The following is a 12,675-nucleotide window of genomic DNA, read 5'->3' as shown; positions in this document are numbered from 1 at the left end:
CATATCAATCGACTTTGCGATTTATTGCTGTGGTCTACAGTGAGATGGACAACTTGGTCGCACGCACCACTGACCAGCTATAGTCGGATGCGCACCCAACTACATCCTTACGATAACTACCCCTTGAAGCCTTCGCACACATACTCCACCGTGACACACGTAGCCGGGACCGAGCCAGCATACTAATAGTATTGTGGCTTTCAGTCGGTTTGGCTATCCGAGGCACCAAAACCTCGATTTATAAAGCTAAATCGAGGTAGGACTTAGATTAATGTGGAGCCCAACCTCGATTTATTTTTTGAATGAGGCGTGAAATATTTTTAATAAAATGCAACACGTGGTGGAACTAGGATATCAAGTCCTGGACTAACGACTATTTGGCGTCGAATTAGGATCGCGTGTCCTGGATTGACGACTCTATGGCGCGGAAAACCGACTCCAGCGCCATACAAACTTCAAGACTAACCGGTCTGGATTAGCGAATCTCCAAGCGCGGAAGTTTACACAACTTCCGCGCTTGGAGACGTAACTTCCGCAATTAGAGACGTAAAACCGACTCCAGCGCTATACAAACTTCAAGACTAACCGGTCTGGATTGGCGATTCTCTAGCCGATGTTGGAACGCGTACGAGGTCAAGCCATCCAGCGCCGGAGTCTACGAGGTGTGCTTTGTCCACGACGTGAGCGACGGCAAGCTCGTGAGCCACGTGATGCACACGCTGCAGTCGCAGCACCCCGTCGAGAGAGGTACGCTCGCATACGCTGTCCATATCCATCTTCCTCCTCCTCCTCTCGAACTCCTCGAACTCGAGTCGGAGCAGCGCTTGCTGCTGCTGCGCACGGACCGGCACATAAAGAGTACGTACGATCCTAGGCGCCTCGTTCCTTCCTATAAGCATGCGGCCATGCGTAGGGGAGAAGAGTACGAACATCGCGTATCGCTCGCCGGGACGCCCGAGTCGCTTGTGTACGTCGCCTGCGTCCTGCTCCAGATCTGCTCCATCAAGCGACACATCCTCCATCATATATCCATCAGCATTATGATGCGTGTTACATGAATCATCTACAAAAGGCCTAGTGGGCGCTCGAGGTGGCGTCGACAAGCGCATCGAAGAGCGTGTCGCCGAGGTTGGCGTCGCCCGACGACACTTGGAGGCGCAGCGTGCCTGTCGCGTACTGCATCTCGATGGTCGCGAGGAGCCACACCTCTTCTTGTCCAGCCGGAGTTTACCGCAGAGCTGCACGACGACAGGTGCCTGGACGTTGCCGGGCATGACGTGGCAGAGGTTGAGTGCGTGGCCAACGTGCTGCGTGAGCGCAGCGAGGGTCAGCGGTGTGAAAAACTGCTGCAGTTCGTTCGACGCAATCTTGGCTAGGACGAGAGCGCGATAAACGGGTCGGGCGTCACGTGGAAAGGCTGCAGGAGCTCGCCGATCGATGGCGTGAGCACGCCCGTGTACGCGTCGTTGTCCTCGGCGCTGCCCGTGAGGATGCGCACCAAGATAGACGACGGGGACTTCGGGAAAGGACACGAGCGCGCCGTGCGCGTGCGCATCGAGCTCGACACAGTTGCGCGCGATCGGCGTCGTCGACTGGATGAGGAGGTCGCACTGGACCACAATCATGTCGGGCGCGTACATGGCCGGCGTTTGCATTGTCGGCTTGGGCACCGACGGTAGCGGGGAGCGGGACTCCTTCCGCCTTAGTAGCGTACATCGAGGGAGCGGGCAGGCGCCATCATACCGTCATCACGCGCGCCGTCGTGATGGCTATTGCTGGCTCGCACTGGTCGACCTCTAACCTCGATTTAGAATGATTATAAAATTACATTATTTTATACACAGTATTTTCCATTATACCAGTTCTACGTATGTGGTTGATAATAAATATGATAATTTGTATTTTAATTTCTGAATTCACGCTTTTGATTGGCTTGCTTGTTTGGGCACTAGTCCGATTTACGAGGCCAAGCTCCCAAAAGTATTTTTATTGCACCGTGCAGCTCAGCCTCGATTTATCCGCCGCCCACCTCGATCTAGAAATAAAACGACCTCGATTAAGCTGCCCAAATCGAGGGGCAATCGGACTGAAATTCACAATATGCGTTTGGATTGGTTTGGATTGCGTGGCCCAAGAAATCCTTGACCTTGGGCACTTGGTTCACGCAATCGATCACCAATTGCGATATTCTTACTCGTCCAATGTACTAGTAGCGCATTATTGGTACCACCTGAAGGATTGTGCGAGGGCGGTTCTTGAGACTGCGCAACATCACGTAGCCGACCGATAGCCCACGTACGAGAGCGTCTGTACGTCGTCGGTGCATCCATCTCGCGTCAGCACGTAAGCTCGTCACAAGCTTGAAGAGAAGTGTTTTGAGCTCGTAATTGCGCAGCTCTCTCTCGTTGGCGTCTTCAGCGTCGGTCACGACAACATTGGGCGGCAACATGACGCGCCTCATCCCACCGCATTGCAATCGGGACAGCATGGAAGGATGCGTGTGAACCCCTTAGCCTCTCGTTCTAATGTCGCTCCCTACGAATGCTTCGCGCGCGACTTCGTTTGAATGTCGTACAACTTTGTGGCCAGGGCAGGTTCGTGAATTGAAAATGGCCAGCGTTGCGGACGACCGGCGGCAAGGGGTAGGTTAGTTTAGTGAAAAAAGGTTCGAGTCTCGGACGACCAAGCAGCGACGCCTTAGCCTTCTTGGCCAAACTCGGTGGTCCACTTGACGAACTGGTTGAGCTCTTCGGGCGCGACACTCGTGATCGAGTGTTCCAACACTTTTTTGAAATCGCGCTATGAGTTTGCATGAGACATCCTCCTCCTCCCGCCTGTCATCAGCGTACCATGGACACCATGGGCGGCTTGAGCTGGTCGTCGCGGAAGCCGCGCTCCGGCAAATCGTACAGGCGCATGCGGTAGGCGCCGCAGCGCCCGCACGGCGTCTTGCAGCCCTGGCACGCGCTCCCACACTAGATCCCGGCTTTGAATTCGTCCACTGCAGAGGCCAGGCATGTACCGAAGAGAGCTTCATGTGGCAGTACGGGCACGGCGGGTCGTCGGGACACGGCGTCAAGAAGGCGCCGTTGCGGTTGGGATGGCACTTCTCGTCACACTACGCATATACGACCCGTGAGCGACGAGCTAGGACCTTCAATAGTCTTTAAACCCGCATGAAAAACTGAGCTTGCTGGCAGAGACGCAACGGCTCCATGAGGGCCTCGCGCACGAGCACCGAGATATCCGAGCCGGACGTGCTAGGGTCGTCATCATTTGAGGACACCAATACTATCGTAGATATCGATAGATACCCTTCGGCTTGGGAGGCGAGGTAGGTAAAGTCGTCGTCTGAGAGCGTGTTGGGCGTGTCGCCAAGGTGGATCTTGAGCATGACCTTGCGCGCCTCGACTTCGGGAAGCGGAATGTAAATGCGCTTCTCAAACCTACCGCTTGGATGAGAATCCTGCGCGCGGGATATGACATGGTACCGGCGGCGCATGGCCGGGTCGAGCTCCCACGGGACGTTGGTCGCGCCAAGCACGAGGATGCCGTCGTGCGAGTGGCCGACGCCTTGCATTTGCACGAGGAACTCGGTCTTGATGCGTCGCGTCGAGTCACTTTCGCCTTCTGAGCGGTTGGAGCAAAGCGAGTCGATTTCATCGATGAAAATAATTGATGGTTTCTTCTCCCGCGCCATCTCAAAGAGGTTTTTCACCAATCTAAACACGAAATTTGGTCGTTTAATGGGCAAACATTGAGGATGCCATACCGCTCGCTCTCGCCTTGCCACTTGGAGACGAGGTCGGACGACGAGACGGAGAAGAAGGTCGAGTCGGCCTCGGTCGCCACGGCTTTGGCCAAGTACGACTTGCCCGTACCCGGCGGCTACACGCATCACGATGAGACCAGGCACATGCGAGGATGGAGCGTACGCCGTAAAGAAGGATACCCTTCCATGGCCGGCGCTTTCCAGTAAAGAGCTGCGGGAAGCGCGCTGGAAGGATCACAGCTTCCTTCAGTGCCTCCTTGGCGGCTTCGAGACCGGCGACGTCGTCCCACTTGACGTTGGGCTTCTCCGAGACGACGGCGGCTACGTCGTCGATCCGCACGCATGAGCCTCGGTATGCGATAAAGATCTACTTCGTACAGGCCAAGGCGCCGCGCAGCTTGTTCTTTTCTGCATCTTCGTTCTCTTCGTCGTCCTTTTCCCTAGGCGACAGGCCTTAGCATCATGCGTACATGCATGATGTACAGGGTCGTACTTTTCGGCGACGCCGCCCGCGGGCACGACCTTGGGCTTGGACGCGCCCTCGAGCATCTCGCGCAGCTGCTCGGCGCGGGACATGTAGCCCTCGACGCGCTTCATGATGATCTCTTTGGACGTCGGGTTCTTCTCATCTACGTGGAGATGATGACCACAGGTCCATGGCGCATCGTCCTACATTTGACGCCGATCATAAAGTGCTCGAGCGACTGCTTGTAGAGCTTGAAGGCGGCTTCGTAGTTCTTGTTGGTGTCTTCCTGGATCGCCTGCGTCACGAGCGCGATGGCCTAGATGGGCCATGCGTCATGGGCCGGCGGCGAGAGGCGGCGTCTACCTGCGGGATGAACTTGTTGTCCATGCTGCGTCGTCTTGGCTGCGAATTGGCTTGTGGAGTTTCAGCAGCCTTGGGCCCGAGGCTTTGTCCCATATATCAAATGTGCAAATATATGTATTACGAGAGGTATTTCACATGCTGATGGACGAAAAGAACATTCGATGATAGAGGCTATTATAAGTAGGAGGTTCCTGAGGGAGCTGGAGTGTAGGTCGCCGCATGCACTCTCCGTTGGACAGCGTCGGAGCCCGCGAAGGACGAGCTTAAGCTGCTTTGCAAGGAGACGTTGCCTTTAGAACCACAACGTCGCCAAGCGTCACGAAGCGTCGTGGTGGTATTTACTAATGGCGTCAACCCATGTCTAGGATTTTGAAGGATTTTGGATTTTGGACTTAAGGATTTTGAATTTGGCGCACGAAAGATATCGTTGGGTTGTGCAACAAACAATCAGCACTCTATTTTTCTGGTCCAAAGTTTGATTTTGCAGACCATCCCGTCTCTGCTTCCTACCACCGGTCGATGGGAGCCACAGTACTAGCACGTACTATGTAGCACATGCCCCGACGAGGTGTTGGATCCAGGGCGCAATATGGTCTCTCTACCGCGATCAAGCATGCGATCAGAGCCGCCATGGTGTCGCATCGGCAGGAGGCGCCGAGTACACTCGTGTCGTCGAGTCACACTGGATCTTGTGGACGGCAGCGAACGCATCGAGTTCCTCGATGTGCCGACGCATGAGCTGGAGCTTGTTGAGCCGGATCGACACGTTCACGCTGGCACTCAGCGCCAGAAGCAGCGCGCGGAGACCCGGCAGTTTGAACGCATTGGCACTCAAATCCAAAGCGACGTTATGGGTGTGGCCGCCTTTGGCAATCGCCATCGAGAGGACCTGCGCCGCGTCGTCGCCGATGAAATTGGTGGCGAGATTCAGCGTATGCAAGCCGAGGCGCAACCAGCGAGGCAGCGCGTGGGCCAGCGCCACGGGGCCGTGCACCGCGAGGCCGCTCGTCGTCCAGTGCAGCTCTCGCAGCGCCTCGGCGGTAGCGAGCCACGCCACGAGTGTTGGTGCGTCCTTGTCGTGCACGTGGACTTGCGATAGTTTCAACGCTCGCAGATGTGGTACGCGCGCCAGTGGCTCTACCTGCTTGAGGGTGGCCATGGTCCCGCCTTGGAGGTCGAGCTCGACGAGGCCACCGAGTGCAGCGAGCAGCGGCGACCAGTCGTTTGCACCGTTGAGATGGAGGCGTGTGAGCGTGTCTGCACGAAGCTGGCAAAGTAGCCTGTGTACGCTGGGCAGTCGGATATCGGTGGCGACGAGCGATTCGAGCGCAGACAAGCGCGGCGCGTCATCGCTAGCGTCGCCCAGAAGGGTAGGAACACGCACGAGCTTTAGATGGCGAAGACCACATAGCGCGCGGCGGAAAGGCCCGGGATCGGTAAACGCCACATTGACAAGTCGCAGAGAAGAGGCGGTGGGCAGCGCCAGCCACGCTAGCAGCATCGGCGGACATGGCACGACAGGAATGTCATCGTCGTCGTCATCGTCGTCGTCGTCGTCATCGTCGCCACGCAGGCGTTCGATTCAAAGCGACAAGGCGCCAAGCGCATGCGTTGCAACGGCCGCAAGCAGTGGCGTCATGCTTGCGGCGGCGTCGACCGACAAGTGGAGCGACATCTGATGTGGTCCGGTGCAGTGCTGCAGAGCCGAGGCCACCGCTCCAGTCGCCGCGTCGCCGCGTACGTGCAAGGTGATGCGCACGACCGCATGTCCGTAGCGCTCGAGAAAGGTAGCCAGCGAGCAGATGTGGTCGGAGCGTAGTACGAGCGAACGGACGAGGTCCGAGGCTGCCAAGGACACATGGACCGAGCCAACGATATCGTTACCTTGCGCTCTTGAGACGCGTAGCGTGGGCACCATTGGCAGCGCGGACACGGCGAGGTCCATAAGCGCGTGTGGGATCTGGTCGAGCTCAAGCACCGGCCAGAGGTGGCCACCCGGAATGCCATGCTGGCGATGCAGCGCTAGGAGCGCCGCGCCCGACCTGGTGCGGGTACTTGGCGGCAGCGCCTCGAGCATCGAAGCGACGTCAGTGAACGCTGGTATACACTGCAGGACGAGCACGACGACAGGTGTGTCGTACCACGCGACAGGCGACTCGGCGGCCCGCTTCGCCGCTGGCTCGGCCATGGCGCTTCGTGGTGGGATTGCCGTAACCAGTATTGAGAAGCCTAGTTGGAGCACTTTGTTTCGGGATTCGATCCTATTTGATCCTTGTTTCATATTGTACACTATTTAATATAGTACGTTTCTTCTAAATATATGGAGGCAGATAGTGTAAAACTGAAAAAGACGCTCCAATTTTCAAATTTACCGTATATTTACGCTAGTTTATGCGGAACCAGCTGATTTTATGCGGATTTTCACGCGACATGCAACAATAACGGCATTGAATTTGTTGTGTCTTGCGTTTTGCAGGCCTCTACATGAGGAACGCAATCTTTTCGGAACGTAGCAATGCCAAAAATACGGTCACAATCAGGAAATAAGACCGTACTTTTACAGGATCAAATTCTAAAGTTCGTTCAGTTCTACTTTGTTTTCAAAGTTGACATCACAAATGACTTTGATGATCGTATGTGACCACGTCCGTTGACTCGGGATGTCGGCCAGAAACTCGAATTGAGTTTTGAGTTGCTGGCTCTTGATGAACGTCCACCGTTGCTATTCCAAGACGGTGTGAGCGGACGCTGGTGTTATGAGAAGTCATTTGCTTATATACTCTCTTTTTTACACTTAGACTTTACTTTACCCACAATTCTACTTTCCACGCTCCAACACAATACAACGAAATCCACTACTGCAGGCCCGGACCCGCAGGCAGGAGTATGAGTGTTTACACGAACAGCAACCTTTCAATCCATCTCAAAATCGAGCTCCACGATATGATGGATGAGCCATGTGTCTCCATCGCAGGAGCCCCTCACGTCGAATCTTCCGCGATCTCTGAGCAGGACAACATCTGTCGCAACGCGCTGGGTGTGAACCAGGGTGTAAACATGAGCCGTGGTTGGACTCCAACCTGATTTGATCTCGAAAACGATCATCTCAGAAGCTCAGACTCGTTGCATCAATGCGGGAATGACCCAAGCACCCAATTCTTGGCACATCGACCATGCGCCTCAACGCTAGGCAATTCACAGCACTCGCCGTTCTTGCCTCGAGTGTTTGGAGGAGCTGTTCCGTCGGCATCGGGGTCGGTGTTGACCAGCCGCCACCATCTCTACGGATCAGGACGATGCAACCGTTAGAGTTCCAGTCGAGTAGTACCATAGTGCCATAGTCCCCCAAACAATTTTTGAGCCACTGTGCACATCCAACCTTGAGCTGATACGGCCTCGACAGGATTAGCACCATCTGAGAACCAACCGTAGGACGTGGACGGCAACATGGGTAAGATTTACTCAGACGAAAAGATACTTGTACTAGTACACGAGATCAAACAATGTTGCTGGAATGGTCATATTCCAACTCGCTACGCCCAGCATGCACCGCTTTGCTTTCGCCACGACCCTTGTCGCCTCGAGTGTGCTCGCGGCGGACGACTCGCTTCTCGCGCAGCTCACGCAGTGGAACAAGGATTTCGGGCCGGCGTACCTCCCCAAGGGCGTGGACCCGACCAACACCAACGACCTCCTCGCGCGCCTTCAAGCTGGCAAGACGGCGATCGCGGCCGTCGCCAAGACGCAGCCGGAAGCCAAGTTTGCCATCGGCCGCTTCGCTCTCCACACACCCAAGGAGTTTCGTGACTTTGTCCTGCGGTCGTACACAGCAGGTTCGTTGAAAATGGACGCTCCCGAGGCGTCGGCGGTCGACCGCGGCGTCGGGGCGGCCAACGGCACGGTGGACTGGTCGACGACCAAGTGCATGGGTCCCGTCGGTGACCAGGGCAAGTGCTCGTCGTCGTGGGTCTTTGCAACGACGGCGGCGGTCGAGACGGCGCACTGCATCGTGACGGGGACGCCCATCGACGTCTCGGAACAGGACATTGTGAGCTGCGACCGCGACGAGCTCGACGAAGGCTGCCGCGGTGGCATCGAGTACACTGCGATCGACTGGATCACCAAGACGGGCATCTGCCTCGCGACCGACTACCCGTACATCTCCGGCGCCGACGGCAAGAACAACGCGTGCCAGACCAGCTGCCCGAAGCAAAAGCTCGCGATTGACGGCCACGCGTGGGCGTCGGGCGAGCCCAAGCTCGAGACGGTCGTCGCCAAGCAGCCCGTTGCCTCGATGGTCGAGGCGACCAATGACATTTGGCAGCACTACGCGTCCGGCGTCATTACCTCGTGCCCCGGGTCCCCGTCCGACCACTCGGTGCTCGTCGTGGGCTACGGCAACGAGGGCAAGACCAACTACTGGAAGGTGCGCAACTCGTGGGGTGCCAAGTGGGGTGAGATGGGCTACGCCCGCGTCCGCCGCGGTGCCGGTGGCAACGGCGTGTGCCAAATCGCCGAGCTGCCCGTCTACCCCAAGCTCGCTGCCGCACCGACGGTCGCGCCGACGACCAAGCCGGCGTGCTAAGGCGTTTAGGAAAACGCGTGCATTGAGTCATTCGTCTGTATACCAAATGTCAATACCACTATGGATCGTCTTAAATACTATTAGTCGTTGGCTCTACTACATCGGCAACTCCAAGTACTAGTGTATCGTATTCGCTGTCGTTTTGGTTGCCGCTACGTGAACGATCGCCACAACGCACGTATTTTATCCGGATCCGGATTGGTTCTGGACCGAGGACGTTCCCAACATCATTTTGCAGACAACTTTTCCCCGATCGATTGGACGACTCGGCGAGCATCACGTCGTCTCCAGGTTATTGGACATGCACCGTCACGTCATTTTACCGCGGACAAGGGCAGGCATCCACCGCGTCATGGGCTACCATAAAAGACGTGCGTCAAAACCACCTCCAAGCCACGTGCGTCGTAGCGCAGCACAAGCAGTTTTACTCGCCCGACCACGACCACAGCCGAGGCACGTGGCCTCCTCTTGCACAAGGCGTGGACTTCCGAGGCTCGGAGCAAAGTACTACCGTATATGCTTAGGTCAGCCGGGCGATGCGATCCACCAACACTCCTCTTTTATCCGTATATTGTATCCGTTTTCTGGACATAACGCGTTAAACGTTTAAACAAGTCGTGGCCCGAGACCCCATACAAGCAAGCAAGCATCGACGCTTGCTCCGACATGTACTCGACCGTGCGAGGACGCGCAAGCGCATGATTCCGTTGGTACGTGTGTGTGGGGTATTATAGGAGAGGTTCGATATAGCGACGAGGTGGAGAACGCGCCGCGGATCACGCGCTGGCTTGCCCGGGGTAGGTTTAAACGCGTTAAAGCGACTTCGACGCCGATCGGGGCCATTTTGTGATGTTGATCCGTTTGCGGTCGAAGGCTGGGACGTGGCGCGTGCCCGACCTCTCCGCGGCGTCGACGGTCGGCGACATCAAGCGCTGGGTGCAGAAGGAACATGCGCTCTCGGTCGATCGGCAGGTCATTAGCTCGGACCCGAAGCAGTCGTCCGTGCTGGCGGACGCCATGACCATGCGGGCGCTGCAGGTCGGCCACGGCGACATGCTCTACCTGGACTTTGACGGCGAGGCCATTGCGACGACGAACGCGGGCGGCGCGGTCCAGCGCAAGATAAACGCCGATGGCACGCTGACGCATGCGGCGTACGACACGCGCCTCGAGAAGACGGGCTTCCGCCCGGGCATGAAGTCGCTCCGGGACATGAAGATGCACTGGACGCTCTCGGAGTTTATGGAAATGGACTCGCAGTTTGAGTTCAAGATCAAGGCGCAGAAGAAGCCGTACCTTGAGAAGGTCCTCCTCGACGGCGCGTCGTGCAACAGCTTCCAGGCGTACCTGCGCCAGTTTGCGTTCCAGCAGTCGCGCTGCGGCTGGCTCTACGGCCGCATCGAACCGCCCACGTCCACGGTACGACAAGCATAGATGTCTCAGTGCTTGCCTGTACGCAGCATCTTTATTAGGACGAAGACGCGCTGCCCACGGTCGTCGTCGAGTGCATCTACGAGCCGCCGCAGACGGGCGACCCGTACGGGTTTGAAGTGCACGACGACCCGCACGCCGACAAGGTCGACGCCGTCGCAGCTGCGCTCGGGTGGGCCAAAGTCGGCTGGATCTTCTCCCACCCGCCCCGTGAAGACGAGACGTTCCACTTCTCCAGCCGTGAAATCCTCCTCGCCGCGCAGCTCCAGCTCGACGCGGGTGGCCCGAAATCGCCCTTTGTGACGGTCAAGGTGACACTGGACAAGGAAGGCCAAGCCTCGTTCGAGGCCTTCCAGGTCAGCGACCAGTGCCTCGACATGTTCTCGGCTGGCGCGCTCGTCGAAGACGAGGCCAACCCCGCGGTCAGCGCGATCCACGATACGTTCACCGCCATGGTCGAGATGAAGGCGGCGAAGGAGGTCGACAACAACTTTTTCTTGTGCGTCGTGCCCGTGTCCAACCACACGTCGGCGCTCGCGTCGGACTTTCCGCCGCTGCACCGCGAGGGCAGCTACCGCACGCGGCAGACGCTCAAGAACGCGCTGCGCAAAAGCGGCGCATACGTGGACCGTCTCAAGGACTTTCAGCTCCTCGTGTTCCTCGCCGACTACCTCGACGTGCACACCGACATCCCCGTCATCTGCCAAAGCATCTTGTCGCCAGACGTACCGCTCGACTCGGGGTACCCCGTCTTGATCGACTCGGTCGCAGGGCACTAAGCATCTTCCATAAGAAGACCCTTTGTGCGACAGAGGGCTACGCGTGTTGTGGTCTTTAGCAGCACGAGCACGCAGCATCGAACCTGCTACACCTACTCGACCCATGGAGTCCAGCGGCGCGACGGCGACCTCGTGGTCGGGCGTTGGGCAGGGCATGCGCCAAGGTTGTTACTTGCCCGTGCGTGGGCCATGCCATCCTCAGGTGGCGGCCGCTCGTGGTACGAGTAGCCTCCGCACCCCCTGACTGACGCCACACGTTCGTCCAGATACCGTATCTATGCGACCTTGTGGAGTAGCCAGCCTCGGCTCGTGTCCATCTGCAGCACGAGGCGTCCATGTAGCGTGTACAGCGGTGGCGTTGGCGTGCCAGTCGCACGCTCTCCTCAACGTTGTCCTCGTTCCTCCTTCCCCGTCGCCCATCGCCCGTTACGCTCGTCGATCCTCTTCGCGGACGACGGCGCGCTCGTGCTGCCACGTCATGGGCACGGTGAAAAACGGTGGCATCTCGAACCTTCCACTTCGCCTTCTATACAAATAGCTAGACATTTTTCTTTTTCACGTGTGCGCTCGGTATTTCCCACGTGTGTCGAAGGAAGATTCGAGTTGACTGGACGAGAATCTGTAATTTATGATGCTGCGACATCTTGGCGTTTGTAGGAATAAAATAAAATGGCGACCGGAAGTTTCCGCACCACTGCTCACTTTGGAATTTGCCTCGTAGTAATCGCACCATGGAACGCACGTACATCATGATCAAGCCGGACGGTGTCCAGCGCAACCTCGTGGGCGAGATCATCAAGCGCTTCGAGCAGAAGGGCTTCCAGCTCCTCGCCATGAAGCTCGTCCGCCCGGGCAAGGAGCACCTCCAGGCTCACTACGCCGACCTCGCCGGCAAGGGCTTCTTCAACGGCCTCATCGAGTACATGAACTCGGGCCCGGTTGTGGCCATGGTCTGGGGCGGTGCCAACGTCGTCAAGGAGGGCCGCAAGATGCTCGGCGCCACCAAGCCGTCCGAGTCGGCCCCCGGCACGATCCGCGGTGACTACGCCGTCGAAGTCGGCCGCAACATTTGCCACGGCTCGGACGCCGTCGAGTCGGCCGAACACGAGATTGCCCTCTGGTTCCCCGAAGGCGTCTGCGAGTGGAACCCCTCGCGCAACGCCTGGGTCTACGAAAACTAAGTGTCGTCGCAGACTCGTCGTTAAGCATCGGATGTCTGCCCATTCAATGCACCCACGTACCTTATCCCGTATCCTCGATCTTGCAATCGTTCCCCGCG

The 12,675-nt window shown here is 57.4% G+C and overlaps 9 protein-coding genes across 9 annotated transcripts; 5 read left to right on the top strand and 4 right to left on the bottom strand.

Moving 5' to 3' along the window:
* Positions 1 to 596: 596 nt before the first annotated feature.
* Positions 597 to 1,058, top strand: SPRG_10876 (hypothetical protein; the record flags this gene model as incomplete). The annotated part of the gene is made up of 2 exons (XM_012349835.1): positions 597 to 862; positions 914 to 1,058. The coding sequence occupies exons 1-2, from the start codon at positions 711 to 713 to the stop codon at positions 1,056 to 1,058; spliced, it is 297 nt and encodes a 98-aa protein (XP_012205225.1). The 5' UTR covers positions 597 to 710.
* Positions 1,059 to 1,074: 16 nt separating this feature from the next.
* SPRG_10875 (hypothetical protein) lies at positions 1,075 to 1,655 on the bottom strand (the record flags this gene model as incomplete). The annotated part of the gene is made up of 4 exons (XM_012349834.1): positions 1,075 to 1,208; positions 1,232 to 1,367; positions 1,409 to 1,471; positions 1,518 to 1,655. The coding sequence occupies 4 exons, from the start codon at positions 1,653 to 1,655 to the stop codon at positions 1,075 to 1,077; spliced, it is 471 nt and encodes a 156-aa protein (XP_012205224.1).
* Positions 1,656 to 2,571: 916 nt separating this feature from the next.
* SPRG_10874 (hypothetical protein) lies at positions 2,572 to 4,671 on the bottom strand. Its single transcript, XM_012349833.1, has 12 exons — positions 4,602 to 4,671; positions 4,446 to 4,554; positions 4,266 to 4,401; positions 4,151 to 4,212; positions 3,936 to 4,093; positions 3,773 to 3,888; positions 3,492 to 3,722; positions 3,315 to 3,446; positions 3,173 to 3,260; positions 3,023 to 3,118; positions 2,850 to 2,975; positions 2,572 to 2,799 (listed from the first exon to the last, which is right to left on the bottom strand). The coding sequence occupies exons 1-12, from the start codon at positions 4,623 to 4,625 to the stop codon at positions 2,698 to 2,700; spliced, it is 1,380 nt and encodes a 459-aa protein (XP_012205223.1). The 5' UTR covers positions 4,626 to 4,671; the 3' UTR covers positions 2,572 to 2,697.
* Positions 4,672 to 5,196: 525 nt separating this feature from the next.
* On the bottom strand, positions 5,197 to 6,102 carry SPRG_10873 (hypothetical protein; the record flags this gene model as incomplete). The annotated part of the gene is made up of 1 exon (XM_012349832.1): positions 5,197 to 6,102. One exon carries the CDS (start codon positions 6,100 to 6,102, stop codon positions 5,221 to 5,223), a length of 882 nt encoding a protein of 293 aa, XP_012205222.1. The 3' UTR covers positions 5,197 to 5,220.
* An 81-nt stretch (positions 6,103 to 6,183) lies between these two features.
* On the bottom strand, positions 6,184 to 6,853 carry SPRG_10872 (hypothetical protein; the record flags this gene model as incomplete). The annotated part of the gene is made up of 1 exon (XM_012349831.1): positions 6,184 to 6,853. The coding sequence occupies exon 1, from the start codon at positions 6,787 to 6,789 to the stop codon at positions 6,184 to 6,186; it is 606 nt and encodes a 201-aa protein (XP_012205221.1). The 5' UTR covers positions 6,790 to 6,853.
* Positions 6,854 to 8,145: 1,292 nt separating this feature from the next.
* On the top strand, positions 8,146 to 9,256 carry SPRG_10871 (hypothetical protein; the record flags this gene model as incomplete). Its single annotated transcript, XM_012349830.1, has 1 exon — positions 8,146 to 9,256. One exon carries the CDS (start codon positions 8,146 to 8,148, stop codon positions 9,184 to 9,186), a length of 1,041 nt encoding a protein of 346 aa, XP_012205220.1. The 3' UTR covers positions 9,187 to 9,256.
* A 282-nt stretch (positions 9,257 to 9,538) lies between these two features.
* On the top strand, positions 9,539 to 9,796 carry SPRG_10870 (hypothetical protein; the record flags this gene model as incomplete). Its single annotated transcript, XM_012349829.1, is given in 3 exon segments — positions 9,539 to 9,583; positions 9,600 to 9,690; positions 9,711 to 9,796. 3 exon segments carry the CDS (start codon positions 9,539 to 9,541, stop codon positions 9,794 to 9,796), a joined length of 222 nt encoding a protein of 73 aa, XP_012205219.1.
* Positions 9,797 to 10,028: 232 nt separating this feature from the next.
* On the top strand, positions 10,029 to 11,449 carry SPRG_10869 (hypothetical protein). The gene is made up of 2 exons (XM_012349828.1): positions 10,029 to 10,605; positions 10,659 to 11,449. Exons 1-2 carry the CDS (start codon positions 10,036 to 10,038, stop codon positions 11,394 to 11,396), a joined length of 1,308 nt encoding a protein of 435 aa, XP_012205218.1. The 5' UTR covers positions 10,029 to 10,035; the 3' UTR covers positions 11,397 to 11,449.
* Positions 11,450 to 12,085: 636 nt separating this feature from the next.
* Positions 12,086 to 12,648, top strand: SPRG_10868 (nucleoside diphosphate kinase B). The gene has a single exon (XM_012349827.1). It carries the CDS (start codon positions 12,128 to 12,130, stop codon positions 12,575 to 12,577), a length of 450 nt encoding a protein of 149 aa, XP_012205217.1. The 5' UTR covers positions 12,086 to 12,127; the 3' UTR covers positions 12,578 to 12,648.
* Positions 12,649 to 12,675: the final 27 nt, after the last annotated feature.

This window comes from Saprolegnia parasitica (assembly GCF_000151545.1).
Source record: "Saprolegnia parasitica CBS 223.65 unplaced genomic scaffold supercont2.58, whole genome shotgun sequence".
Lineage (NCBI taxonomy): Eukaryota > Oomycota > Saprolegniomycetes > Saprolegniales > Saprolegniaceae > Saprolegnia > Saprolegnia parasitica.
Note: the sequence above shows the minus strand (reverse complement) of the source record. Positions and strands in the feature narration are given on the sequence as shown.